The sequence below is a fragment of the Penicillium arizonense genome (assembly GCF_001773325.1).
Source record: "Penicillium arizonense strain CBS 141311 chromosome Unknown PENARI_contig011, whole genome shotgun sequence".
Lineage (NCBI taxonomy): Eukaryota > Fungi > Ascomycota > Eurotiomycetes > Eurotiales > Aspergillaceae > Penicillium > Penicillium arizonense.
Window position 1 is genome coordinate 501,317 of NW_019173288.1, and position 26,519 is coordinate 527,835.

Here is a 26,519-nt window from a genome sequence, read left to right on the forward strand (position 1 = left end):
CTAATTAGTTAGTTTCTTCAAGAAAGTCATTCCGTGGTTATCAAAAATCCAAGGGAGAAAGAAAATTTTTCTTGGCTAGGTTCAAACGAGAGCACCACAGCTTCGGACGTCCATCACAGCACTCCATATTGATATTTGTGGACAGATAGAAATGGTCTCGACTTGACCATATTAGGCTGAATCGTGATATGCACCAGCCCTACACCTACATTCGGTTTGTCACGGAAAAAAAGAAAAGCAGAGAGACTCTGACAGGCTCAGTCACACCGCTTCCACGTTGTGGAAGATCCTTTCACGGGTATTCCTATCTTGCGGTTCATGATGTTACATCCTGCATGCAAATGGGCAGCGCTGCAGACCCGCCCCAACGTCATGAACCCCTGACTTATTACCCATGGTTCAGCATATCCATCGGCCTATCGCATTTTCGGTGAGTGGTCAGGCAGTGGGCTGATCAGAAGCATGGTCAACGGTTATCACCGTGTCTCAGTGGTTACAGCCGCCCGGCTGGACCAAGCGGATGTAAAATCGTACTATTCTTTTTAATCAATCTTTACCAGACAGGGAAGGGGCAGACATGACAATGCTGGAATTTGCGTGCTGTGTGATTCATACAATATTCAGGCTGTGCCCTAAGCTGTCGACTGCGTTATCATGTATCTATCATACATATGTAGAGTGACCTAAATATTCTTCATCATTGGCTTGCTGGACAGAGGCGAGCAATATTACCTGTCCAATGTGACCTATCCACATCCTATGCGGTTGTACAGACCCATTCTCGCTGTGGCCATGACATGCAAGGAAAAGCGAGCCCTAGTGTGATGCGGTCTAGGACAGCATCAGATTATTAATACTCTATGCATCAAAAGCTTCATTGGGTCCCTATGTTGAAACCCGAGACATGATCGCTCACTCAGTATTCCGTTTAAGGCAACCGCAAACAAGTAGGAATTACGCCGAGCGTCACCACTACAGTTCTACGCATTTGAATTTTTATTTCAAGTATCGTAGACCATGGCGGGTGAAACGTAGCCGCCAGACCGACCAAGGTATCTAGGTACCCCCAAGGGCTTAAAAACCCTCTCCCCAACCCTGCAGCTTGCCATCAGTTATCCTTCCACTCCATCATATTGTTAAGAGTAAACTTGATTTGAACATTTAATCGGATACAAGTTCGAAATGCCTGATCTCAACAATATCCAAGGCGATGTTTGGTAAGACCATAGTTGCGAGACAGTGGTGAATATACCGTTGACCTTGGTAGGCCTCGTCTGCCGAAGAAGGCAGAGACCTTCTACTTCTTCAGCATAGAGGACCCTGCCGTCTTCAAGCAAAAGTTGGCGAAGCTCGTGCCTATGATCACCACCGGGCAAGAAGCCAAAGACACCCGTTCGGATCTTTACGCGCGGAAAAAGTCGGGAGAGACTGGGCTCATTCAACTGACTGCCATTAACATTTCTTTCTCGTACACTGGAATGAAAAAAGTAGGGTTCAATATTCGCTCTTCTTATAATATTATTACTTACAACGCATGTAGCTTGGCAAGACCGACATCGGCGATGACATCTTCAGTGGCGGACAGTACAAGGACATGGTTACTGGTGGTCTCGATGATCCACAGGACTGGGACAAGTTCTATACCGGCTACAATGGCACCATAGACGGTGTTTTTATTATCACTGGAAATACATTGGCGGCAGTGGAGAAGACGTTTCTACACCTCGTCCAGCCAACCTTCAGCAACGGTGGTCCGACAACTGGTATGCGTATAGTCCACACTGAAAGTGGAACCGTTCAGCAGGACGACAAGGAACAGTAAGGACTCCAAATAACCTACTGCATGAGGTGAACTCTGACGCCGGCCTCAGTTTCGGCTGGGTGGATGGTATCTCCCAGCCTCTTGTGGAAGGTCTGGAACCAGCAACCAACAAACCTCGCGAACCTAGGCCGGTTCCCAATGGGTACAGCCAAAATCTCTTTCACATCCGCAACAGGAAATGCTTATCATTACCAGTGTGTTCTTCATTGGAGGCGATGATGATTACTCCAATCAGCCCGCTTGGGCCAAAGACGGGTCCTTCATGGTCTTCCGCCGATTGCGGCAGTTGGTGCCCGAGTTCACAAGGTATGCGGCTACATCATATATAAAGGAAAAGGCTGACCTCACGATTTGTTAGCTGGAGTGGGAAGAACTGCGAGGACCCGACAAGCATGGATGTCATTCGCTTGTTCTCATCGCGTGTGGTGGGACGATGGCCCGATGGTTTATATTATCACTGACCCCCTCGGGTACGCAACCACTAACTCATATAATTTAAACAAGGTGCCCCGCTTGATAAATATCCTCTACGCGCTCCTCACGACGGTGAGCCCGACCACCCAGTTCAAAAAGAGAATGATTTCGACTATGGCCCAGATGTGGAGAAGCAAGCTAGATGTCCCTTCGCTTCGCATATCCGACAAGTCCGGCCACGTAAGGATTTCCCTGACGACTCCCAAGCGATGATCCGCCGAGGCATTCCATATGGCGACTGGACCGACATTGAGGAAAAGCGAGGCGGTCATACTTTGAAACAGCGTGGATTGCTGTTCGTATCCTACCAGTCTAGCCTTCGTAGTGGCTTCCGCTTCGTGATGAAGGGTGAGAAAGTTTCCTTTTATGTTGTTTGGTGGGTTACGCAATAGCTAACAGTTGCGGTCAGAGTGGGCGAACAAGTCCGACTTCCCTCATGACAAGTTTGCGGCATGTGGGGGTCAAGGCCCCGGCATCGATCCCATCATTGGTCAAGTTCGCAAATACCCAGGCAAGGCAAACATCCCCAGCGCCCTCGGGATACAGGAGGCGTCTGATGTCTCGAATCGTTATGTTGATGTCGAACGCTTTGTGATTCCTGAGGGTGGCGAATACTTTTTCACACCTTCCATTTCCGCTCTCAAAGATGAGCTTTGCAAGTAGAGTGAAGCTGCGATTCTGCACAGCCTTCCGTGCTTCTCAATACAATCGGGGATTATGGAATACACGTTTTGATGAAGTGAGCGATACGTTCCGTGATTGATAGTAACGTGTACCAGCCAAAGATATGTATGCGGCACAGTAGTAGTAGATACAGAATGTTCAAGCCGAGCACGGAGTGGAGCTGGGTAGAAGAAAGAGAGAGTGGTTCTCACTTCGTGCTTCTGGAAGACATAGGTCACCTAATTTCCAACAGTAGTAGTACTCAGACAGATATGATCTCAGAATGAGCCCCGCTGCTTGATAGGTTTCCCTCATTTGCTGTAGAATCTTCCCGTCTTCACAAATCTCGTCTGTCCTTATTGTGCCTTTCCCTTGGTGTGCAGCTTGTAGAGGTATTCGAGGTACACCTCTGACGTATGGGTCAATAATCAGGTATTTTGTTCCACAAGGCGCGTTTGAAATACGATTAATATCACTAGCTTGACAAACAGATCTATCAAACTCATCCGTGCAAGTCAACTGCAGTACATAGAGATTTATACTGTGCTATTGACAAACTACAGGGGAATTTCCTCCTTCCTGCGCCTGATAGACACCTTGGCCATCGGATCCGCCGCCAATCTCATCCCGAACTTCTGCACCTGGGGCTCACACCCTTCTGCCAATCGCAAGTCATACTTTAACAAGATATGACACAAAGCTATCTTGATCTCATTGGCCACGAAAAAGCGTCCCGGGCAAGCATGCTGTCCAAACCCAAACCCCATCTGCTCGGGGGACGGCGAAACTAGTTGAGCGGCGGCTTCGTTCTTCGGGTTATCTGTTCTGCGCATGTTTGCAAATCGATAGGGATCGAACTTTAATGGGTCCGGATATATACTTTCATCCCACATCCTGTCGCAGGATACAAGCAATTTGTCGCCTTTGGGAATTATTTGTCCATCATGAAGATGGACATCTTCTCGGGCGACGCGTGCCATGATCGCTGGGCTCATCGTTAAAATACACTCTGTCAAGTACCATGCTAGGGCAAATATTAAACTAACCGATAGCCATTGGTTTCAACCGCTGGCACTCCTTGATCACGCTATCCATCAATTTTAGCTTGTAAAGTGTCGTCTTTTTCCATCCTTCAGCTTGAACCACGGTGACGATTTCCTCGCGAAGTTCGCGGATGAGGTCTTCCCGACCGCAGATGTCGAGAACGGTCTGAGTGAACAGGTCAGTTGTAGTGTGAATGGCGGCCGCAGAGAGCGCAAGCTGTGCCGCGGCTGGGTCGTAATTGCGGCCTTTGGAAGTATCCTCGAGCCACTGGATGGCATCATGATATTCTACACCCCTCCCTGAGCGATTAGCGGCGCGCCTCTCTTCCAGGACTGGATCAATGATCCTCCTCGCCTGTTTCAGCTGCCGCTGGGCCTTCCGACTCGTTGGCAGGTACCTGACGGCAAATGGGCGCATGAATTCTGGAAGGAGGCGGAGCTCCTGAGCGGCCGTGAACGCATTGATAGTGTAGTTTATTGTTATGTCAAGCCATTCAGGGTCACGGCATATCTTGTCCCCCAGAAAGATTCTGGAAGAAAGTTGGGCAACCATTTTCAGAATGGCGGGTTTTAGCTGCATATCGTGCCACTCTGTTGCGTCCGTCCACTGAGTCTTCAAAACGTAAGTAGCTTCTGTGCAAAGCGGAACCATGGCATTTGCTAATGGATAGGTCCTGCGTTAGCAGCGTCCATAAGTGATCGACGGCGGTACTTACCCAGGTTTTGCGTGATTTTGATGCGGACGGTATCTTGGATAATGTTGTCATTTGCTGTAACCCTGAATGGCTCAAAGCCAGGAAGATTTACATGCAACTCAGTCGCCAAGTTATCGGTCAAGCTGAGTTCAGGAAGGTTGCGGATGTCATTGGCATATTTGGGCGACAGCATCGTTCTGGTGCCGTTATCAGTGATGATACGGAAAACTCCGCCCTAGAGGCAAAAGTGAATCAACATGAGGCCTAATGATTTAGGTCATGAACATACCTTGCTCAATCCCTTCTTGATTAATGCGGCAGCATCCTTCATGTACCGCGCCCGTGCGCGGGAGTTGCTGAATTCGAATGTCCTTCTTGCATTGATGAAAGGGAATGCCGATTTTCGAGATGATGTCAAAATGAAAAATAGCAATGGCAAGGTGAGAAAAAGGATGGGTGCTAGGGTAGGGATATGGGATAGTGCTTCGGGCGACATTGTCGATCTGGGTACCGTGTATATAGAGAGGGCTGGCGAAATGAAGGCGTCCCAAAGAAACCTCTCACAAATTTGTCGCGAAGAAGGGGGTTTATAACATATGAACTTAGGGGAGGTACTGGATACAACATAATTTATGCACCTTTATGTGAGCGCCGGGACGGATGTTCGAGGAATTTCACGACTAGTTGATGGCCCCTAGGTCGATCAATGGCTGGCTGTAGTCACTTTCCTGAACAAGACCACTTCTAGCCAGCCTACTGGTATCTGCCTTTGGCCCACTCATTGACAAAAAATGCTTTTTATCACCCACGGCCAAGAAAAAAAATACACAATAACAATGCAGCAGCGAAAATCATTACGCAGGGGGCTTGAGAAGGACGTCGCGTAATCCTCTCACCCACCTGCAAGATGTAAGGAGTCATGGAATGTACGAAGAAGCGAATTATGGGAGGCATTTATCACTTTCTCCTTCCATCAAAGATGTTTCGCATAGATTGACTCTATACAAGATATGTGGTCGGTCACGCTCACGAGGAACACTGGATATAATGCAAGTACTGTCAACCGATGCATCTACTTCGTCGATCAGAGTGGCCGCATTGACAAGACCAGGAATCCAGATAAAGTCTTCGTCTTTCACAGGACCAAGGATTACTTCAATACACAAAGCCTTCATCGGTAGCCTCTGTGCTCTAGTATTGCTACCATGTGTTACTATCTAGGTAGCGATTGTTCAAGTTGTCTTTTCCGTGTTAATTTTCTGTGGCCAGATTCAGCGCACTGCTAGGCATCAAATGTGGTTTACCAATGGTCTATATTCTCTTAGACCATGAGTCGAAGACGTGCTCACTATACTTGAATCCTCTTTACCAAAGCCAATCAGAAAGAATTTAATTCAAGGTTAATTCTAAATTTACCTTGCCTATTATGTTCCAAAGCGATTGAAGTCCTGGAACAAGAAATGTTTATTCGTCACAGAACTACCTTATACCTAGCTTTGCACGTCGACTAGATTGTCGACCAAGCATTATCAATGGGAATTACCGCTCCGTTGATTCTTCGACTAGCTGGAGAAATCAAGAACAACAGAGAACTGGCAATGTCATCTGGCGTGATGGCGTACCCTTTTTCCTTGTCCGATGAATGCGCCGCATGTATTGGCGACATGACAGCCAGGGCATCCTTGTCAAAGGCGTCAAAATCCTTGAGGATGCCTGTATCATTGCTGACACCTAGTTTCAATTAGTGATGGGAGTACACTGAGTATTGAAAATGATAAAAATGATCTTCTTACCACCGGGACATATGGCATTGCAACGAATGCCTTCATGCTTGAACCGCCAAGCTACATTCTTGGTTACCCCAATAAGACCGTGTTTGCCTAGATGTGGGTCTTGTCATTCCCAAATCCTCCGGGCCAACTGTTACAAGATTGAAATGGTCACTCACTCGCTGTATAGGCTACACCGGAGACTGCACCACTCAAGGCAGCTTTGCTGGCAACATTCACGATGCTGCCGCACTTCTGCTCGCGCATTATGGGAAGCACCTCACGCATCAGTTTAACGGGTGCAGTGAGGTTAACAGCGATACATCGATCCCACACTTTATCCACGACTGAGTCTGCGCTCTGGTTGTGATCCATGACGCCAGCAATGTTCAAGAGCGCGTCAATTCGCCTTCCATATGCCTCGTTGGATGCCGATAGGACCTTCCTTGGCGTGCAAGGGTCAACCAGGTCTCCCTGACAAAAGGCGAATCTCGGATGCTCGCTGAGTGATGCTGGCGGCGAGGAAATATCTACCCCGAGGACCTGGGCGCCTTCGCTCAGCGCAGCAGTTGCCGTGCTCAAGCCTATCCCCGATGAAGCACCAGTGATGATTACAACCTATATATCATTCATTGCTTAGCAACTCCATCGAGTGCATCTGAAATGGCTTCTCCATACTTACTCGATCTTTGAGTGATCCCATATCGTATTTGGCCGGAAATTAGTGTAGCGTATGGAAGGCAGAGGATTGAAAGCTGTTTTACTGATATAAATTGGCCTGAACCCCTTGTTAGAGACCGAGAAAGTCAAGGATATGCCCAGCAATTAATTATTTGTGTGAAGCCGCGTGGTCAACATAGCGCGCAGACAGACTAACCTCCTTCTAGTGCAGGCCAAGCGAGCCACCACTGTGTACTCATGCTGGCTCAGCTGAAGCTGACGTACATATATACTTGGTCTCCACATTACAGTCGGCAAGGGGTAAGGAATTTAATTAAACCAACAAGACAACGTGGCCATTTAGGTTACTCCCACACTGTGGCGCCTTTTAAGTTCATTTTCGACCCATCTATTTACGGCCATATTAGAAGGACCCCCATGGAAGCTATTCGGACCCCCATTCCACTCGCTAAACCTAATTAGGCCTCATGCAGTAATTGTATTTCCAGTGCATTAATCGGTAAAATGCCTGCATTTCTTGGCAATGCTAATGCACCGAGGACTGGAGGTCCCAAATATACTCTTCGAGTACTTCTATTTACTATGTAAACCCCTAGTAAAAATAAGTCGCTTTGTCGTATATCTAGCTCATGAGTCCCGAACGGGAGATCACCCCCGATTAATTAAGCAGTAATTAGGGCATCGCTAGGCGCTATATCTTCGGCTTCTTATATCTCAATAACTTCCACCGCCGGCGGCATCTCAGGGACTGGGAATAGCTTCGTCTACGGCCCAGGCACTACCTACAAGCAGTCCTTAGCCGCCACCGGCATCTTAGGGTACGGCCTAGGGTGAGAATGCCTGGTCCGACCAGCTTAGGAAGCCTCGGAGAGCTCTCTAAATAGTTTCAGGACGTATTAGAGAGCTCCAATATAGGAAATATGCGAAAATTTACTGCTTTCTCACGCTTTTTTCGAAAGTTTGACTCAGAACAGCATCTAGTATTGCCAAGAAACGCATGCATTTTTACCGAATAATGCATTGGAAATACAATTACCACGCTTACTCATTACAGTTAGTAAAATGGAGAGGGGGTCTAAATAGCTTCCATGCGGGCCTTCTAATATGGCCTTTATTTATTGATGTATCGAATTTTTATTGTGCCCGTGCACGGGAGTCAATTACGGAAAGTTTCGCGAGTTGACTCAAGGGAGTAGACATCCCGAGTGTTGCTCAAGAGGCCCAGTATTATGCTAATGCACGCCTATTCTCAGTACGACCTACGATCTTCCAGTATTTCGATACCATTTCACTATTCACAGTGAGTTCCGAACGAGCCCACACCGCATTTTCTATACCGCCTTTCTACTATGCTGCGGTACCTTCCAGCGAGGAATAATGTGCAATGCATACGTGCAGGAGATCGTTAGCTGGGGCCTCGAATTGGCTTGCTTTTCTGTGCTGCTTTACGGGTGGCCACGGACAGACTATGGCCGCTCGTACCCAGTACTTTTGCCTGGGACCAGGGTTAGACGTTTCCCTCCGTTTTCCGTCTTTCTGTTGCCATATCTATCTCTCTCCTGCACATTCTAGCCGTCACTGGGCAGCTTAGAATCAACATGACCAAGAACCAGTACACATTTCCCCCTGGGTCGACAGTCCTGGTCACTGGGGCCAACGCGTATATTGGATCGCACGTTATCAACATCCTCCTAGGCCTCGGATACCGCGTTCGTGGCACCGTCCGCACGCCCCGACCTTGGCTGAATGAGTACTTTGATACATGTTATGGCCCGGGTTTGTTCGAGACGATCCTGGTAACGGACTTCCGAGACCCTAGCGCATTTGATCATGCTCTCGTTGGGGTGTCCGGGGTAGTCCATATGGTACGTGCCGCTTTCCCCCATCAAATCGAAGGCCTTGGAGCAGAATGATCTAATTGGCAAAGGCCCAAGCTATGCCATGGGATCCAGCAAACAGCGATCCTGTGGGGTACACTGTCGCTGGAACTTTGAATGTCCTCCGAGCTGCATCCAGTCAAGACTCCATCAAGCGCGTGGTACTTGCTTCATCCATTGTTGCAGCTGGCTATCCCGAAGGCAGTGAGCCTTTTAGATTTGACACAGGTAAATCAAAGTTATAAACTCCCTGGAAAGCGATCAAAGTTTGATTATACCTAGACTCGTGGGACACATCTACACCGGAAACTGCAATATCGATATACACTGTTTGCAAGACCGAAGGCGAGCGACAGGCCTGGAAATGGGTGAAAGAGAATCAACCTTCCTTTGTGCTGAATACAGTTCTTCCGTGGATGAACGTGGGTTCACCCCATACCTGACTAAATCTGTTCAATTGACCCGAACACCGCTAACGGTTCGAACTTTCATCTCTTTAGTTTGGTCGAACTCTTCACCCCGAAATTGGTAGCTCAGGACACAAATGGATCCGAGCCCTTCTACAGGGGGATTCGTTTCCTTTCAAGGTGGTTCCCCTACGTAAGCATATCGTTTACCCCAAATGGATCATGAAAACACTGCTAAGAACCCATGCCATAAACAGCATGGTTTATCGACGTGGAAGATTCCGCGCGGCTGCACGTCATCGCGTTGCTGGATAAGGAAGTCAATTCGGAACGGGTATTTGGGGCTGCAGGGCCTTTTGTATGGAGCGATATAACTGCAGTTATGAAGAAGACGGAGCCGAAGAACAAGCTCATTCCAGATCCACCGAAGAATGAGAAGGCGAGCCTGGGAGTGGTGGTCCCAGCTCAACGAGCTGAAAACCTTATTCGTGCCTTCTTTGGACGACCTGGTTGGACTACTCTCGAAGATTGCATTGAAGCAACCGTGAAAACTGCATGAGAGTGGTTTCCGACACCACAGTGCGGTAAGGGACCTCTGCTTGTAAGGGTGCTGGACAATATATCTACCAATTACATCTGCCATAGTTCTTTCTAGAGCTATCTTAGTAGAGTCGACCATTCGAAAAGTATGCATTTCCGCATGCACTTTGGTAGTCGTTGCCTGGCCTGTATATTGTCCGAGTAGATACAACTACCCAAGCTCATCGTATTTACGCTCATATTTATTCTCGCACTAAACTGCTCAAGTTAAATCGGGTGTTTTTGTTGTATTTGGGTAGTAAGTCCTGGAATGGAAAGGACCCTCAGAAATGTTCCTGCCCTTGCCCAGGTACCCTTTCAAGTCTATCTTCTAAGCTAATTGGAGAACACTTGTGAACTAGGAGCGATTGATCGGAAGGTCACAATTTATTTATGTTCGAAGCAATCTGTGATGTAATTGAGGGTATGGTGGCATTCGGCGCTAATACCCCAGGTGCTTCTCGATATATCTCGACGTTATCCATCAAATAACATATTTCATAGCCCAGATTTCGATATGCCCCCTATAGGAATTCCAATTTCCATTTAGCCTGAGGGAACCTGTAGGCGGCTCAATAGAGCTATTATGCTGATGACAGGAACAAGACTATGGTCGGTAGCTTATCCTTAGCTAGCGTTCCTAAATTCCACAGTATCCTGGTGTCCTCATGCCATACATGGCAGATCCTGCACTGCGACATTGTCCTTCCGTCTCCGAATCAACAGCTTAGCTACCGGATCAGCGGTTCGAGAGGTTCCATGGCGACGGATCTCCGGCAAGCGCTCCTGGTCTAGTTTGAAGTCATACTTCAATAAAAGCTGACAGAGCGCGATCTTGAGCTCGTTGGCAGCAAAGAACCGACCTGGACATGCGTGTTGTCCGAAGCCCCAGCCGAGATGGTTCGGCGAAGGCGAGACGAGCTGTGCGGCTGTTTGCGCCTGCCGATTTGGGAGCTCGCGCATGCGCATATACCGGTAGGGGTCAAACTCCTGTGGATTCTCGTAGAAGTCGGGATCCCACATAGCATCAGCGGGGAACAGAATGGTCGTATTTTTCGGTATAAACATGCCGTCAGATAGAGCCACATCTTTGGTTGCAAGACGGCGCATGGGTGCTAGGATCGACGTCAGTTTCTTTCATCCATTTTCGAGCATTCAGGTACGATACTAATGGCAATAGGCTTGAGTCTTTGGCTCTCCTTGATGGTGCTATCCATCAAAACCAACTTGTACAGCGAGATTTTACTCCAGCCATTGTCGCGGACAACCGTCATGATCTCCTCGCGCAGTGCTGCCACTAGATCTTCCCTTCCAGCAATATCGAACAAGACCTGCGTCAACATGTCGGCTGAGGTGTGAATAGCTGCCATGGACAATAGGAGTTGCGAGATAGCTGGGTTATAAGCACGACCTTTCGCGGTATCTTCCATCCAGTCAATGGCATCGTTATATGAAACTGGAGTCTTCCCAGCCGCTCTGGCCGCCGCCTTCTCCTCTTGTCGTTCTTTCAGGACCGGGAGGATCAGATCCAGGGCCTCTCGCATGTCTTGACGGAGCCTCCGACAGGTTGGAAGGAACCAGTGAACGACATACCGGAGCAAATGGGGCCACTGACGGAGCTGCTCGGTGGCCTTAATGACGTGTACTGCATAGTTTATGGTAATGTGCAGCCATTCGGGGTCTCTGCAGAGCTTTTCGCCCAAGAAAACTCGGGAGGACGTTTGAGCAATTATCTGCGTAATACTCGATCGCAGTGGCACCGCGTGCCATTCTTTTGCTTGTCAGCCTTCTCACAGATAGTTGCACGAGTCGAGGACTACTCACCATGTTCATTCGTCCAGTGCGTCTCAAAGCTTAGTGCTGTTTCATGAGAGAGATGTTCGGTGACACGACCTAGTTCGTATATCAGTACAAGGCCCCGGCACTGTTTCAGCTAAGCGCCACTCACCGAGTGTTCTTGTCAATTTGGTCAACACCGCATCGTGGAGAATGCGTTCATCCTTAGATCCTTCCCGGAAGACCTCAAACCCAGGCAGATGCGACATGAGCTCCCTAGCGGAAGCCTTGTCACGACTCAGATCAGGATGCTGGCGGATCTCTTCAAGATACTTCGGAGACAGGACAATCTGGCAACCGTTGTCGGTGACAAGGCGGAAGCCTTTGGCAGACTATTTCAGTGATTGTGAGTATTAACTCGAATAAATAATAGAGATTAAACAAACCTTGGCAAATCCATCTTTGATCAGGGTGGCAGCACCGGAAACATAGCCCTTCTTGGAGGAGAGCAGGCCGAATTCAAGTATACTTTTCTCATTGATAATCGGCAGCTTTGAGCCTTGTGAAAAGATGTATCGCAGGGCCCAAGTTACCAGGAGAACGAGCCCGGCACCAACGAGCGTGGCATGTGAGTCTTGGATAAGGACCAAATCGACAAGCATGTTGGCTGAATTGAGGATAAAGTTCACCCTTGACGCCCGACGAATTCAAGTCCTCAGAAGAAATTAAGAGACAATGTGAGTAGGTGCGAGGACTACCCCGATCTCTCTCTTGCTACACTCACAATCCATATGCATTCATCCTGCAGTCAGTTTGCTGACTAAGGCAGTCTCCCAAGGCCTACGTAAACGATAACCGATCTCCATCCCTTGCTTGCTGATAACCCGCATATGCAGATGAACCTTACATTTTCATGTCGTGCGACGTGGACCATACTCCACTAGAGAGCATGCATTCCAAGGTTGGTGGCTTGCACAGCTGCGCCTGAAATCAACGAAGATCCCTGCGACTCCCTGCGAGACATGCGGATTCCGATCAACCTAATTGGTCCGAGGAATAATCGCCCACAAAGCACGGCGCCCATCGCCTCATGAAATACCAAACGACATTCCGTCACCGCCGGGTTACAAGTAATACTTATGCAAGGTTAGTGAGCCGGACGGAACCTCGGAAGTTGCAAGCCACAAAGTATGATTTAGGTTACCATGCGGGGCGGGCCGGAGGGTGGGAAGTCTGGCATTTTTGTCTGCTTACAGTATAGTATTATTGCTAGAGGTTAAATAATGTCCGGTTGAAACCGCTAAAGCCCTAATGCTAAGAGTACACCCCCAACTATACCATTTATTGAGACATCCTTATTTAGTACTATTTCGACCCAGCTAGAAGGTGTAGCGCTTGTGTTATATTGGTAATACAATTACAGCGTTAAGCGTAATATGGGTGAGGTGTACATTTGGAATTTTGGGTATATTTTTGTATGATCGCCATCTCACATTATTGAAGAGTCAAAGCATCCAATGGCGATATCCAACAATCCTGTGGCTCGCAAATCTCTAATTAACTCCCTAGGTAGGGGTTAATGACCAATCAAGCCAATCAACGTGTAGTAGAACAAATCCGATAACAACTGATAATACGGTCCAATACTTACCATTCATTGCAGCCTTCTGATTCTGCTAGAATTGGAACAGAATGGATATTAACAAACAATTATGGAATGAAATTCTAAGGCAGTATAGAAAAGAAAGTAACCTTATTTCAGGAGTAATGAAAAAATTGTAAATCATTGTCCTGGTTCGACTGCATGTCGAGTGCCCGCGAAAATAAATGACAACTATTGAATCAAGAGGCGAATCAAAAGCCATGCGATTGATCTTTACATGTCGCTTCAGCGCACGCATCTACGAGCCAGATTGGTATCTCGAGAAAGCCAATAATAGAAATCTTGATGTCTCAATTGGTTACTCACTTAGGTACTATACCACAGTGCGCCCTTAATCTTCCAGTAGGCGTCGTAGTGCTAGCATACATACGTAAGGTGTGCTAGTTTGTATACGTACTATGTCAAGTAGACTATTACGTCTAGGGCAAGGTCGTTTCTGGGCGCATTGGTGACGTGGATCCTTGAAACCAGCGGTGAGAGAGAGAGAAGCCAGGAAATCAGGGTCACCGAGCAGATGAAGCCCCATCATTTTCACGGTGGCAATTGTCGAACAGATACACGTCTATTTTGGAGCTAGACCAAAAATGTTCAAGGTTTCTGTATTGCCTGTTTGCATCTTGATAGAGCGGTTGTTTTCTGATGCGACAGTAATATATTCGTCCTGCTTGCTCTCGAGTATACAGATGTAATTATTTTTGACTCTCTAGATAATAACAGCGTTTGTATATCAGGCAAAGTGGCATTGGTTCTATATTAGAAGATCAAATAACAAAACGCGAATTTCAAACAATGCGAGCCATTAGCCACAAGCCCCCGCAGTTAGGTAAATATCTTCTAGGTAACGGTTTACTTCACAAACATTCCATTGAACAAGTAGCAAGACCATATCAAGGCTTGACATGTTTCTGTAAGAATGCAAAGCCGTCTTGAATTGCCTGCAAGGCTTCCTGGTTCTGCTTCATATCTGGATATATATCAAATAGATGCACTGCATCTAGCACCCGGATCTCAGCATCGACACCTACTTCGCAAAGCGCAGCGTATGTTCTCTGCGCTTGGGAAATGGGAACCAGATCATCACGGGTACCATGGATGATACAAGTGGGAGATTTGTACTTATGGGAACGGATCTGGGCCAAAGGACTAATGGCCTGGATATCTTGGATGCTCGGTGCTTCCAATTTGGTCATCTGACTCTTCTGACGAGAACCCAGACTGTTCAGCAGGAAAGGGATTGTCTGGCCAGTCCAGTTCATGTGTAATGCTATACGACTGCGAGCATCACTAGGGTTCATCCAACCGCCCAACGAGGACGACGGATTATATGAGATGATAGGCTTATCTTGAATGGCTTCCCACTGGTTGTATGTGTCACTGGAAAGAGCAGGATGACCAAATGGCAAGTTAGGTTGACTCCAGAAGGGGTCCTCATAGTCCGTGGGACTGTAGAACGACAGGATTGCCTCCGGCGGGCGGACGTCAACTTCAGCAGCTGTCCAGGCAAGTGTCATGGCAAGATGTCCACCAGTTGACCACCCAACGGTCACGACGTAATCTCCGTCAGGTTGTACGTCAGGGCGTTGGAGCACCAAGCCCGGCAACACTTGACGAGCCCACCGAAGGGCATCCCGAGAATCTTCCATAGGCCCTTCTAAGAGCGAGACCTCTGGACAGAGGCGGTAATCGATACTGACTGGCAAGAATCCTGCGGCAAGCAACATTTCGGTTTGCTTGGGGCGGATATCCTTGCGAGAAAGCATGACATGACCACCTCCATGAATCATGAGGGCTTTATGAAATGTAAGCCCTCGTTCGTCATTAGGATATTGGTATGTTTAGATGTGCTTCACGTACCGATAGGCCGAGACCGGCTTGATGTCTCAATATCAGGAGGATAGTAGATGTCCGCCTGTAGCTGGATACCATCCTTCTCAGCAAAACTCACGGACTCTTCGGTGACTAAGGTAGCTTCAGGGGAGCCGACGTTGGCAGGGGAGGCCACAATCAATCGTAAAATCTCAGATTCCTTTGCAGGGTTATTACTCCAGTCAACCCATTGGTAGCCAGCCTGGCGAAGGGCCTTATTCCAAGTATGTTCACTAGCAAGAGCATGCTGTCGACTATCGTCAAACATCCACCAGCCCTCGAGTAATCCGAACACCAGATCAAACCAGAACAGGTTGCGGGTCAGCTCTATCAAACAAAGAATCCCGTCCGGTCGCAGAAGCCTACGGATATTCTTGGTTGATCTCATGATGCTGGGAGTGGCGTGAACACAGTTTGACGAGATGATCACATCATACTGCCCTAACATTGCTTCAGGAGGATCCTGGTCGACATTGAGAGTTGCATAGCTCATGAAACTGTAATTTCGAAACTTCTTTCGAGCTAATGCAACCAGCGATGATGAGATATCGGTGAAGGTGTACTGAAAGCGTAGCCCAGAAACGTCTGCGAGTTGGCCGAGGAGGAAGCCGGTAGTACCACCAGTGCCAGCACCGATTTCGAGAATCTTGATCTCTCTACTAGTATCACACTGGCTGAGGACATCATGGAGAAATTGTGTTAAGTGCATTGTTGCGGAAAGGAACATTGGTGCATGGGTGTATACATTCCCGATCAGTTCACGTGCCTCCTTGTCCTGGAACAGAAGGGTCAGAGGATCAGCCAAGCCAGTCAGGCACTCAGCCAGTTTGGATCCAGTGGTTCGGAGAAGGTTGTGCTCAGATTCATGACGAGGGTATTTTCGGACGATCTGCTCGTGTAGGGTAGAGGAAGGCGTGGTGGGAATGGGTCCTTCGCGTCGTATAAGAACGTCTCCTTCCCTTCGGACCAATTTGGAGTATTCCAAGATTGAATAGAGCTGAGCCTTTACCTGCTGATGTTGAGGCAACACTGGAAGCTGCGGAATAACCTGTCCGGGCCCGAAAGACTCAAGCGGGATCCCCATATCTCGGAAAGCCTCGACGACATACGCTGTTACAAGAGCCATCTGCTGAGGATAGACGGAATCACAGAAACCAGTCCACTGGGTTTTTTGACCGTGGATGGTAGTTCCTTTGAGGTTGGCAAACAGGTTTCTCGATAGCTCGGCCAGAGCAAGATATTTATGTGTGTCCGGTGCTGCGTCAATGTCCCTATCCTGCCATGACCTCTGCTCCACTGAGACCTCGATAGCCGCTTGAGCCTGGGCTGAGACTTTTACAGTTTCGGAGGAAGCATCCGGGAATATCCTGTTGGCCAGACTTTGAATATCAAATGTCTCCATCAAGGCAGCGGTGGTTAGGTTGAAGTTAAAGCGTTTATTGATCTCAGCCAGAACTTCAGTTCGCATGAGCGAATCAACGCCAATATCTTCAAGACTCGAGGACGGAAGTAGCTCCTCCAGCGGGATGCCTAGCAGATTGTGGAACATTTCCCGAACGGCCTCTATGTGCCCGCCGCCGGCTCCAACTACTTGCTGAGGATTCTGAGAGTTTCTCGTCAAGACCTCTTGGGTCTCAAGCTGGGGTTTTCCTTCACTTGACTGGGGGTTCGGCTCAGTTGCGTCCTTGTTCAGTCTTCTGAGAGCGCGAGACAGATTCGACATCAGAACACTGGTAAAGGTTGCAGACATGATGGCGAGAAGCAATTTGCCGTTTTCGGGGTCAAAAACGAAAATATCACACATAAATTGCTTCTTAGATAGTCGATCATAGCTTGTGTACGTTGTGCTAGTTCCAGTGGACTTGGTATCTCTGTTGATAAAGGAATCACTCAAAAAGATGTCCCCTATTGCACTACAGACGAAGACCTCATCGTCGCGTACTTCAGACAAACAGTTGACATGAATACCAGCCACCTGAAGGAAATTATCCACGAGGATGGGGTCACAGATGCCATTTGCAGTTTGAGATTCTTGCAAGGAGACGAGACCGGTAGCTTCATTTCCATTCGCAAACACATGTTTAACCCCTCGGAAGTAGTCTGCATAGGCAACGACTCGATTAAAGGTCTGGTAAACAGGTAGCCCCATTAAGCCACTAGAACCTGATGACTTTGCAATGGCATGTGAACGAGATGGAGTAATGAGACGGTCGAGGGACCGGAAACGTGAGCAAGCCTGGGTCGTTCCTTCCACTTTATGAAGTCCGATCTCGCCAGTCGCATGTGTCTCTGGACCTGACTTCCCCTGGCGTGTGAAGAGACAGAATGACCACCTCAGCTGGATGTCAGTTCGTGATAACTGGAGGCAGACATCTCCTTCGGACTCGAGAAGCAGTGGGGCAGAGATGCTCAGATTTTGTATATGTGGCATAAATCCAGAGAGTCCCTCCGGGTCTAGCTTATTCGCTGCCTCCAAAATTATCTCAATATAAAGAGAGGCAGGACACAGATGTTGTCCAACGACAGAATGGCCTTGGGCGCACAAGCGGTACACCGGGTGGGAAGCTTGAACGGAGAAAACGGTTTTCCCGGAGCTTTGTTCCACAATCCTGACGAGACCACCGTGATCATCTGGCAGTGACGGTGGTGGCAGGGGAAGGAACGCAAATGGATCAATTGGAATCCAATGCTTGGTTTTCGCAAATTGATAAGGTGGTAGATTTATCGACTTGTAAGATGCTGCCTGGTAATGACTGAAAGCCCAAAATTGCACTTCGACGCCCTTTGACCAAAGATTCGATGTGGCCTTAGCAATGTTGCGCTGTGCTTGTGGGCCTTCGAGGTTTGTCGATTGAAACACATGCCCTTCTGACGATTGAGAGGACTGGATAATCTGTCGAACCATCGGGACCACGGGAGACCCTGATCCAGCCTCGAGCCAGATTGCTGGCCCAGAAGCCTTCTGTGCAGCCCGCTCGACAGCAGATTCGAAATACACAGGCATACGGCTGTGCTGGACGATTTTTGTGGGAGTTACACAAGTCCAATCATCCAGCTCAGAGCAGGCCTCTATAGGAATTCGTGGCTCATGGTACACTAGTGAGTGGGCGACTGTGGTGAGGCCAGGAACAATCCTGTCGACCAGTCGAGAATGGAAGCCATGGGTACTGCGGAGACGCTTTGTTTGTATAGACATGGATCCATCTGCAGCCATAATTTCGAGATTTGCGATGGATACCTCCTCCCCAGCAACGACCAGGTCTCGCGGGCCGTTGAAGCACGCGATATCGACAGTATTGTTGCAGCCATTCAACAAGACTCTGACGTCTTCCTTTGCACCCTTTATGGAGAGCATGCTGCCATGTTCCAGACCCCAGCTGCTGTGGATCAGACCGGCTCGCTGAGAGATGAGCGTCATACAATCGGAAAGACCTAGGCTGCCCGCAACGCAAAGCCCGGTGAGTTGGCCAAAGCTGTGCCCAATGATGCGGTCCACCTTTAGCCCCGAGTCTATCCAAGCCTTTGCAGACGCGTATTGAATGGAGAAAAGTATGCAATGGAGGGATACCAGATCTTCAATTGGACTGGATTGGAAGATCGTTGGGAACAGACTGGGAAGACCCAGGGTTTGGCAAGTGCGTTCACATTCCATCTAGAATTGTCGGGTTAGAATCATGCCAAATTCTCAACTTTCGGAAATAAGGGAACGTACTATATGAAGCCGAAGTAGTCCACAGGAATTGAACAGGTCTTCTGATATATTTGCTGTATTCCCAGTCTGGCCCCCGAAGCAGAGGATCACGGGGAGTGGGCTTGCTAGTTTCTTTTGTGTGCATGCATCATTTGAGATCACTGCAGTGAGCTGGTCCAGAAAACTCGCGGTATCGTTAGAATCTGTTGAGAAAGTGGCCACGTAGTCCATTTTTCTGTTCTGTTTGATTGCGAGGTTATATGCGATATCTTGTATCACGTCTCCATGGCGCTGGACTGATGCCTTGGTGACGAATTTATGAAGAACCTCACAGTAAGCGCGAAGTGACTCTGTGGACTTCGCTGAAATGAAAATTGGGACTTCTGACATGCCCCCTTTGGCGTGGTCGGAACTGTCCGATGGTCTCCGGTGCTGCTTAACAAGAAGAGCTGCATTACTCCCGGCGGCGCCGTAGTTTGTGACCATGGCCACAGGATGTGAGGACTCCCAGTTGGTAGATTTTTCGGAAATAGCAATATTCTCTTTGTGGCAAGAAGGTATTTTGGGATTCAATCGAGAAAAGTTTGCCTGCTTCGGGATTCTGGCCTTTTGAATCATCATGACTGTCTTCAACAGCGCAGCAACTCCGGATGAGGTTTCAGTGTGACCTATATTGTCTTTGATAGACCCAATCCAAAGCCTTTCCGCTCGATTTGCACCACCAAAAACCTGACGAATGCTGTCAAATTCGATGGGATCTCCCACTTGCGTCCCTATACTACCGTTAGTGCGGGCACTTAATCACAGGGTAGTGTGAAGAAAACATACCAGTACCATGGGCCTCGACATAAGTAACTTCGTGTGGAGATGTCGCCCCAGCAGCGAGAGCCTTACGATATAGGGACTGTTGAGATTCTGAGACTGGGACAGTGATCGGAGAACAGTTGGATCCTTGGTTAACTGCCGATCCCGCGATGACAGCTAAAATTGTGTCATGATTGCGAAGAGCATCTTCCAATGGTCGCAGGATCACTAGCCCTGCGCCCTCACCACGGCAGTATCCATTTGCACCTGCATCAAATGCCCTGGAGGCACCAGTCGGGGACAGGAAAGAGGCAGCGGCGAGGTTCTGGGTCACTTTGGGACTGGTCATGACGTTCACCCCTCCAGCCATGGCAATCGAGCATTCTTTTGCCTGGAGGGCTTTACAGGCCAAATGAATGGCTACAGCAGCTGACGAACAAGCGGTATCAACAGTCAATGACGGACCACTCCACCCAAAGTAGTGGCTTATCCGCCCGCTGTTGAATGCCTGGAGAGTTCCGGTGGCGGAAAATGCGTTAGAGTCGCGGGATCCAACATTATCCGTGTAGTCGTCCGAGCCAACACCAACATAGCAGCCAATATCCGAAGTCAATGACGAAGCAGAGATCCCGCAGTAGCCGGCCGACTCCATGGCATTGTATGCGACCTGTAGTAGCAGTCGCTGCTGAGGATCCATGGCTTCTGCTTCCCGAGCTGAGATACCAAAGAACCGATGATCGAAAGCATCCGGCTGATCTAGGAAGTTTCCCCAGAACGGCCCCTTCGGCTGCCGTAGAAGCTCATTCATTTTGAATCTATCGTTGGGAATCTCGCTGACAGCGCATCGCCCTAATTCGAGCATGTCCCATAACGCCTCCACAGAGTCGGCTTGAGGATACCGACAAGCCATTCCGACAATTGCAATTGGGGTTACTGGGTCGTCACCATGACCGTTGAGACGGCAGTCCGCCATATCCTCTGCGGTTTCCACCCCGTTCGTAGGAGTGAGGCCATTGGAGAGCCCATTAGGAAGCCTGTCGTTGTCTTGGCACAAGTCATGACGACCATTCTGCTGTACCGAGTCCTTGCTCACACTCCGGGGTATAATGGAACTCTCGCCGACGGCCAACAAGCGAGCAGCGTCGTTGGTTTGCCTTATGGTGTTATATGCACCTGCAACAGTTGGAAGCCACTTGCATTGCATGACCAGGATCGATTCCAATGCAATGAGGAGCATATCTCCCTTAACTATCACGTTCCCATCCACGTTGGATCGAAGAGGCAAGAGAATACCACTCCCACTGGGTAACCGGAAACGCATGTCCTGCTCAAAGTACTTGACAATATGCTGTACAGCCACTTTGTGTACCTCGTGGTGGAATCTTCCTCTTAGAGCAATGGGCTTCGCCGATAAATTGCGACTTGCAATATCTTTGACCAAGGCGTCCATGTCTTCCTCTGGAACGGTTACTGTCACACTATTGGTGTCCAACTCGCATGACGTATAGGCCTGAATGAGACAGTCAGCGAGGTTGCGGATGTGAAATATTGAAAGGTTGGGGGGGAGGGTTTGTTTACCTTCGAATGGGATGCCAGCACTTGTTGAAACACCTTGCAGCCTGCGAGGTCTTTCCACCTGACGGCAATAGACCTAGAAGTACCATGGACTAACTCGTCTAAATCCACCAAGGCACCGATGCAGACGGCTATCCGGACAATTGTTGCTGTGAGTGACTGAAACTCGTCCTCACCCTTGGAGCAAGCGACCACGATCGCCGCCAAAAATCCCACGCAGAACCCTTGAGCGTCAATGACGTTCTGCTCCCCAATTGAGCCCTTGAGCTTGACGAAGTCCAATATATGAGTAATCACGGTGAGGGGCGTCATGATCACATTCATAGGTTCTGCCGTGGTTGCTGACGGCGAACCTTGTAACTGTTGTAGCAATGCGATGATCTGATCGTCCCCTGGAACTCGACAGAGGGATGGCCAGGCCTTAGTAATGTCAACCCAGAGGGAAGGCAGCTCCTGCAAAATTCCATGGATAAATTGAAGAGATGAATCTTCAACGAGAGTCGTACTAATTTTAGCCAAGACCACATCGACATCGTTGCGCTGCGGTCCGAATAAAACGGAGACCTGGTGTCTGGCAGTGGTCGTTGAAGCTGGCATCGGGCGAGACGTAATGTTTGAGGATAAAAAACGCATAGATGCAGTAGTAATAATCGATGGAGCACTCAAATCAAAGGAGTAACCTCTTCTATTAAAGAGAGAGTCTATCTAGCTCTCGAAAGGCCAAACATGTCTCATGGAACACCCAGCCTAGTCTATTGAAGATCTTGGTACCCTTGTGGCTAGCTTCCGACGTCCTTGCGTATACACCATGTATCATAGATCCAATCCTACCATCCTCAATCGTCGATTTCATCGGCCCCCTGCAGGTCGTGGTATTCTGGGTTACAGCAACCAAATAACTCTCCACAATAGCTTACAATATTCATTTCGTCTAAAATTCCTTTCCAACTGATTTGGCTCTTGATCGGCGGCGAGCATTTCGGTACAGGAATGGCCCAACCAATGATTATATGTGCTCGACTCTGGTTGCTGACTGGCTCTTGTGTCCTTTTTCTAATTTTTAATTTTTAATTGGAAAGCTCGGTGTAACTCCACGTTTATCTTGAGTCTCGAGATTGATCCTTTTCTGGCCTCGTTGGTGCACTTTTACATATTTTGGATTTGGGGCGCCGGAAGGCAACATGCATATGCATGCCGGTGCTGTTGCCCCCTACGTCAATTACTTTGATCGGCACACGAGAAGGCGGGAGGGTAGTGTGGGCCGGAAGTCTATTATTGTGGCTTTGTTCAGTGTACCTCGTCGATCTTGCTTCCCCCTCGCATAAGGCGTCTAGTGTGGCTGGCTGTACTCTATACAAACTACCCGATCATCAACATCATGCATAATTGAGGAATCTTGCCAGTTTGCACACCGCAATATGTAGATTCTATGTCACCTGCGAGACACATTCTTCTTCGATTTGGGATCTCCGTACGGAAAACTCAGATAGATAGACCCACCGCATAGGATATCGATCCTCTAGCCCTTATTATTACAACAACCCGTAAACCGTGTTTGGCTTCCTTCTTTTCTTTTCAGATCCTCCTACACATTTCACCCATCATGCACCCCGATTCTCAGCTGAAAGATGCGGTCACGAAGGGCTTCGACCCCAAACTCTTGTACAATCCTCACCTAGATCATGTCGGTGAGCCGGTTCGGACCATCCTTGAGGAATATAGCAATATTCCAGCGGACAAGATCTTGCAACACGTCCGTCAACTGGTCTGTATCTCTAGAGACCTCAAATACTTTTTATCGAGTTTAGATTACTGACCGTGAGCAGAGAGATCGAGCATTCGCCATCGTATGTCTCTTGTTACCCTTCTACAGTACAGCAATGCTCACTATGTCCAGTTCCCCTATGCCTGCGTTGGCCAGTTTTCTTTTCTCCAGCTTAGCATTGCATCTTCACCCATTTACCCTGAGATCCTCCGCCGGGTCAAGGAAGGAGACAAGTTGTTGGACCTTGGGTGTGCATTTGGGCAGGAACTTCGCCGGTTGGTACGTTCACCCCTCTGGAACTTCTTAGAGAAGTAAGCTGATTTCGATCATAGATCTACGACGGTGCACCATGTACAAATCTCTACGGAACCGACCTCCGTCCTGAATTTCTAGAGCTTGGTTGTGACTTGTTCCTTGACCATGACAAGATGAGCGAGCAACTCATCAGCGCCGACATCTTGGACAAAAACTCCAATCTGATGGTGCAGCTGAAGGGGCGCCTTGACATTGTGTATATATCCTTGTTCCTCCATGTGTTTGACTGGGACCAGCAGGTTGTAGTGGCGAAGCAAGTACTTGAGTTACTTGCTGCGAAGCCTGATTCACTCATCGTGTGTCGCATTGTGGCATGCCGGGACCAGACCCTGGTAAATGCCACCCAGGCTCGCATGCCATACTACTACCACGATTTGGATAGCTGGAACCTCCTGTGGAAGAAGGTACAGAGTGATACAGGCACCCAACTCGTTGTGAAGAATTGGGAGCAGCCGGATGAGTTGGCGGCAAAACATCCCGTGGATGGAATATATATCCTTGGGTCCTCTATTAGAAGAACATAACCGATCAGTCTGGTACAAATTGATCAGTGCACCTTTCTTCTTTCTTGAACATCTGATCCAGGTTCCTACTAAGACTTGCTGGAGTACGCACTAGGAATTGATCGACCATTTTTCTTTTTGTGATTTGTAAGACGTAACCTCAGCTCCACTTGCATCAGAAAAATGCTTCATTTGTCACGATCGACGACGTAGGAAGCACTCTCCATAATTCTGCGGTCGGGAGCCAGTACCTGATAAGGTTACCTGGCAACTGGTAGGTACGCCACAAAGTATTGGCCCTTGATACAGTTGTAATGTGTCTCATCCTGTATTGATATTGAAAAAAGAAAATCCTAAACACGCAGTACTGCGGGAACTTGGGATCCACTCAACTTGCATAAGATGCATGACGCGACACGAGAGCCGGGAAAACGAAAATAAAAAGGTCAATAGTGTTATGCATAGGGCCAAGTCTCTATGTCTATAATGCACAGAGGTCACAGGGATTATCTGCAATTAACTAATGCATTAGAAGCCAATGGGTGGTCATAGTCATAGTCCCAACAGGGTCCCGGTCTTTCAATCTAGGAGCTCTAGAAAAATACCTGGCCCATACCGACCGCGATAGTATCCCCATCCTAATCTCGTCTCTACTGAGCCTTTCTCCAGATCCTTCTTCAATCCACCAATATGAATTTCTTATTCCGCTCGCGTCCGGCTCAACCGGCCACAGTGCCTTCAGATACAATAGTACCCCTTCGGTCCTGGGATACAGCCCTGTCCATGCGTGGTACAGTCCTAGATACTGCATTGATTTTCCACGATGTGCTGGACATCTCCAAACTTCATGCTGCTCTGGATCAGCTGTATTCCACTGGCAATTGGAGGGAGCTTGGAGCTCGACTACGTCTGAATGTAAGTCATATCATCCTCTGATGAGATCTTACTACATTGCCAAATATCCTCATCTAATGATTGATCTTTCCCAGGAAAACGGACGTTTAGAGTATCATATACCGCAATGCTATGACGATGCCCGACCCGCCTTTATATTCACCTATGCCAGACACGAGATGCCCATCGGTTCCCATCCGCTGGCAGCCCAATTCCCCGAGGCCACAGGGAAAGCCACGCTCTTCGCCTCACCAGAAAATTTTACTCCGCTTGTGCGTAGCAAGGCTACTCCCCGAAAGCTAGACGACTGGATATATTCCGACAATCCTCAGCTTTTTATCCACGCTGTTAGTTTTGATGATGCGACAATCCTCACTGTCACCTTCCCACATACTCTGACCGATGTCATGGGAATTGGCATCTTCATGAGGGCCTGGTCTGCCATGGTTCGCGGAGACCTGACCGCCATACCGACTCTGGAAGGCTTCGAATCAAATCCTCTGACAGAGCTCGGCAAGCGAACACCGGCAGAAAAATATATGCATTTTGACCGGGTACTCAACAAAGGCCAGCTGCTTATGTTTGTTGGTCGGCGCCTGGCCGATTCGCTTTGGTATCGCCAGGAAGAAAGACACACAATCTTCCTGCCCGCGAGATGCGTGAGGAAGATGCACATAAAGGCCCTTGAGCAGCTTGCAAGCTCGTGTGACAATGGATGTGCGAAGTCCAATCCTTTTCTCAGCGAGAGCGATATTATACTAGCATGGTGGGCACGCACACTCTATATTGCACTCGGCCTACTACCAAGCCAACGAATTCTTGTCAACAACGCTTTCAACCTGCGTACGTCACTGCACGATAGCTTTTCGTCTCCTGGAAGTGCTTACTTGGGGAATGCTGTCTGTATGTCACCTACCTTTTTACAGGGACGCCAGATCCAGGAGGAATCATTAAGCAATGTCGCCTGGAAAATCCGGCAGTCAGTAGCCCTGCAGCAAACGGCCGAGCAGGTCGAGGCTGTTACTGCGCTATTGAAGCAAACTATGGAGAAGTCGGGCTACCTCGCATTGATCGGTGAGCCCGGTATGCTGCTTCTCTCGTCTTCAAATTGGCACAAAGCTGGAATGTACGGCTTGGACTTTTCTTCGGTGGTGACTGCGTCTGGAAAAGACCTTAACAGCCGGGCGCACGGTATTGGAAAGCCATCGTATGTAAATGGAGTTCTACATTCCGATCTATCATTCAGAAATACTTTTGCTGTGACAGGAAGGGATGCTGGTGGGAACTGGTGGCTCAACGGCGTTCTGCGGACTGATGCATGGGTGAAGGTTCAGGGAGAGCTTGAGAAAATAGAAGATTGAGATTTGGTGATATTCATATGTCGCTGTCTATGCACGCACGCGGAGTCTGCTATTTATATACACTATACCTCTTCTCGTAAATATGTTGTCCCTTTGCAGATTTGAGTGTCATATATTATGAGACTCTGGATTAGCAAGACCATGTTTGCGAGATTCGGAAATTTGTTCGTCCGCAGTGTCGTTCATATCCCTTACTCCTCCTGCGCCTGATAGCCTAGAATCACTTAATAGGCGGACAGTATTATTGTCCTCCAAGTTAGGGAGGGTCGTTGGATGGATATTTGCCCGGCATTCAT

At 48.5% G+C, this 26,519-nt stretch overlaps 8 protein-coding genes across 8 annotated transcripts; 4 read left to right on the forward strand and 4 right to left on the reverse strand.

Moving 5' to 3' along the window:
• Positions 1 to 1,182: 1,182 nt before the first annotated feature.
• On the forward strand, positions 1,183 to 2,959 carry PENARI_c011G01663 (Dyp-type peroxidase; the record flags this gene model as incomplete). Its single annotated transcript, XM_022632507.1, has 8 exons — positions 1,183 to 1,217; positions 1,268 to 1,487; positions 1,541 to 1,818; positions 1,872 to 1,964; positions 2,018 to 2,128; positions 2,181 to 2,266; positions 2,327 to 2,644; positions 2,706 to 2,959. 8 exons carry the CDS (start codon positions 1,183 to 1,185, stop codon positions 2,957 to 2,959), a joined length of 1,395 nt encoding a protein of 464 aa, XP_022487598.1.
• Positions 2,960 to 3,315: 356 nt separating this feature from the next.
• On the reverse strand, positions 3,316 to 5,193 carry PENARI_c011G10725 (cytochrome P450; the record flags this gene model as incomplete). The annotated part of the gene is made up of 4 exons (XM_022632732.1): positions 3,316 to 3,368; positions 4,006 to 4,662; positions 4,719 to 4,932; positions 4,987 to 5,193. 4 exons carry the CDS (start codon positions 5,191 to 5,193, stop codon positions 3,316 to 3,318), a joined length of 1,131 nt encoding a protein of 376 aa, XP_022487655.1.
• Positions 5,194 to 6,181: 988 nt separating this feature from the next.
• Positions 6,182 to 7,169, reverse strand: PENARI_c011G05508 (SDR family NAD(P)-dependent oxidoreductase; the record flags this gene model as incomplete). The annotated part of the gene is made up of 5 exons (XM_022632602.1): positions 6,182 to 6,187; positions 6,241 to 6,428; positions 6,491 to 6,577; positions 6,646 to 7,084; positions 7,149 to 7,169. 5 exons carry the CDS (start codon positions 7,167 to 7,169, stop codon positions 6,182 to 6,184), a joined length of 741 nt encoding a protein of 246 aa, XP_022487566.1.
• Positions 7,170 to 8,745: 1,576 nt separating this feature from the next.
• On the forward strand, positions 8,746 to 9,990 carry PENARI_c011G08888 (uncharacterized protein; the record flags this gene model as incomplete). The annotated part of the gene is made up of 5 exons (XM_022632692.1): positions 8,746 to 9,012; positions 9,075 to 9,252; positions 9,307 to 9,446; positions 9,525 to 9,624; positions 9,689 to 9,990. The coding sequence occupies 5 exons, from the start codon at positions 8,746 to 8,748 to the stop codon at positions 9,988 to 9,990; spliced, it is 987 nt and encodes a 328-aa protein (XP_022487677.1).
• A 566-nt stretch (positions 9,991 to 10,556) lies between these two features.
• On the reverse strand, positions 10,557 to 12,448 carry PENARI_c011G01265 (cytochrome P450; the record flags this gene model as incomplete). The annotated part of the gene is made up of 6 exons (XM_022632498.1): positions 10,557 to 10,561; positions 10,688 to 11,125; positions 11,179 to 11,781; positions 11,835 to 11,903; positions 11,959 to 12,178; positions 12,233 to 12,448. 6 exons carry the CDS (start codon positions 12,446 to 12,448, stop codon positions 10,557 to 10,559), a joined length of 1,551 nt encoding a protein of 516 aa, XP_022487514.1.
• A 1,888-nt stretch (positions 12,449 to 14,336) lies between these two features.
• On the reverse strand, positions 14,337 to 21,982 carry PENARI_c011G05713 (uncharacterized protein; the record flags this gene model as incomplete). The annotated part of the gene is made up of 5 exons (XM_022632607.1): positions 14,337 to 15,238; positions 15,304 to 18,967; positions 19,028 to 19,779; positions 19,835 to 21,320; positions 21,389 to 21,982. 5 exons carry the CDS (start codon positions 21,980 to 21,982, stop codon positions 14,337 to 14,339), a joined length of 7,398 nt encoding a protein of 2,465 aa, XP_022487556.1.
• Positions 21,983 to 22,988: 1,006 nt separating this feature from the next.
• PENARI_c011G07514 (uncharacterized protein) lies at positions 22,989 to 23,989 on the forward strand (the record flags this gene model as incomplete). Its single annotated transcript, XM_022632654.1, has 4 exons — positions 22,989 to 23,138; positions 23,194 to 23,232; positions 23,283 to 23,429; positions 23,483 to 23,989. 4 exons carry the CDS (start codon positions 22,989 to 22,991, stop codon positions 23,987 to 23,989), a joined length of 843 nt encoding a protein of 280 aa, XP_022487512.1.
• A 669-nt stretch (positions 23,990 to 24,658) lies between these two features.
• PENARI_c011G11087 (uncharacterized protein) lies at positions 24,659 to 26,223 on the forward strand (the record flags this gene model as incomplete). The annotated part of the gene is made up of 2 exons (XM_022632739.1): positions 24,659 to 24,883; positions 24,958 to 26,223. The coding sequence occupies 2 exons, from the start codon at positions 24,659 to 24,661 to the stop codon at positions 26,221 to 26,223; spliced, it is 1,491 nt and encodes a 496-aa protein (XP_022487447.1).
• Positions 26,224 to 26,519: the final 296 nt, after the last annotated feature.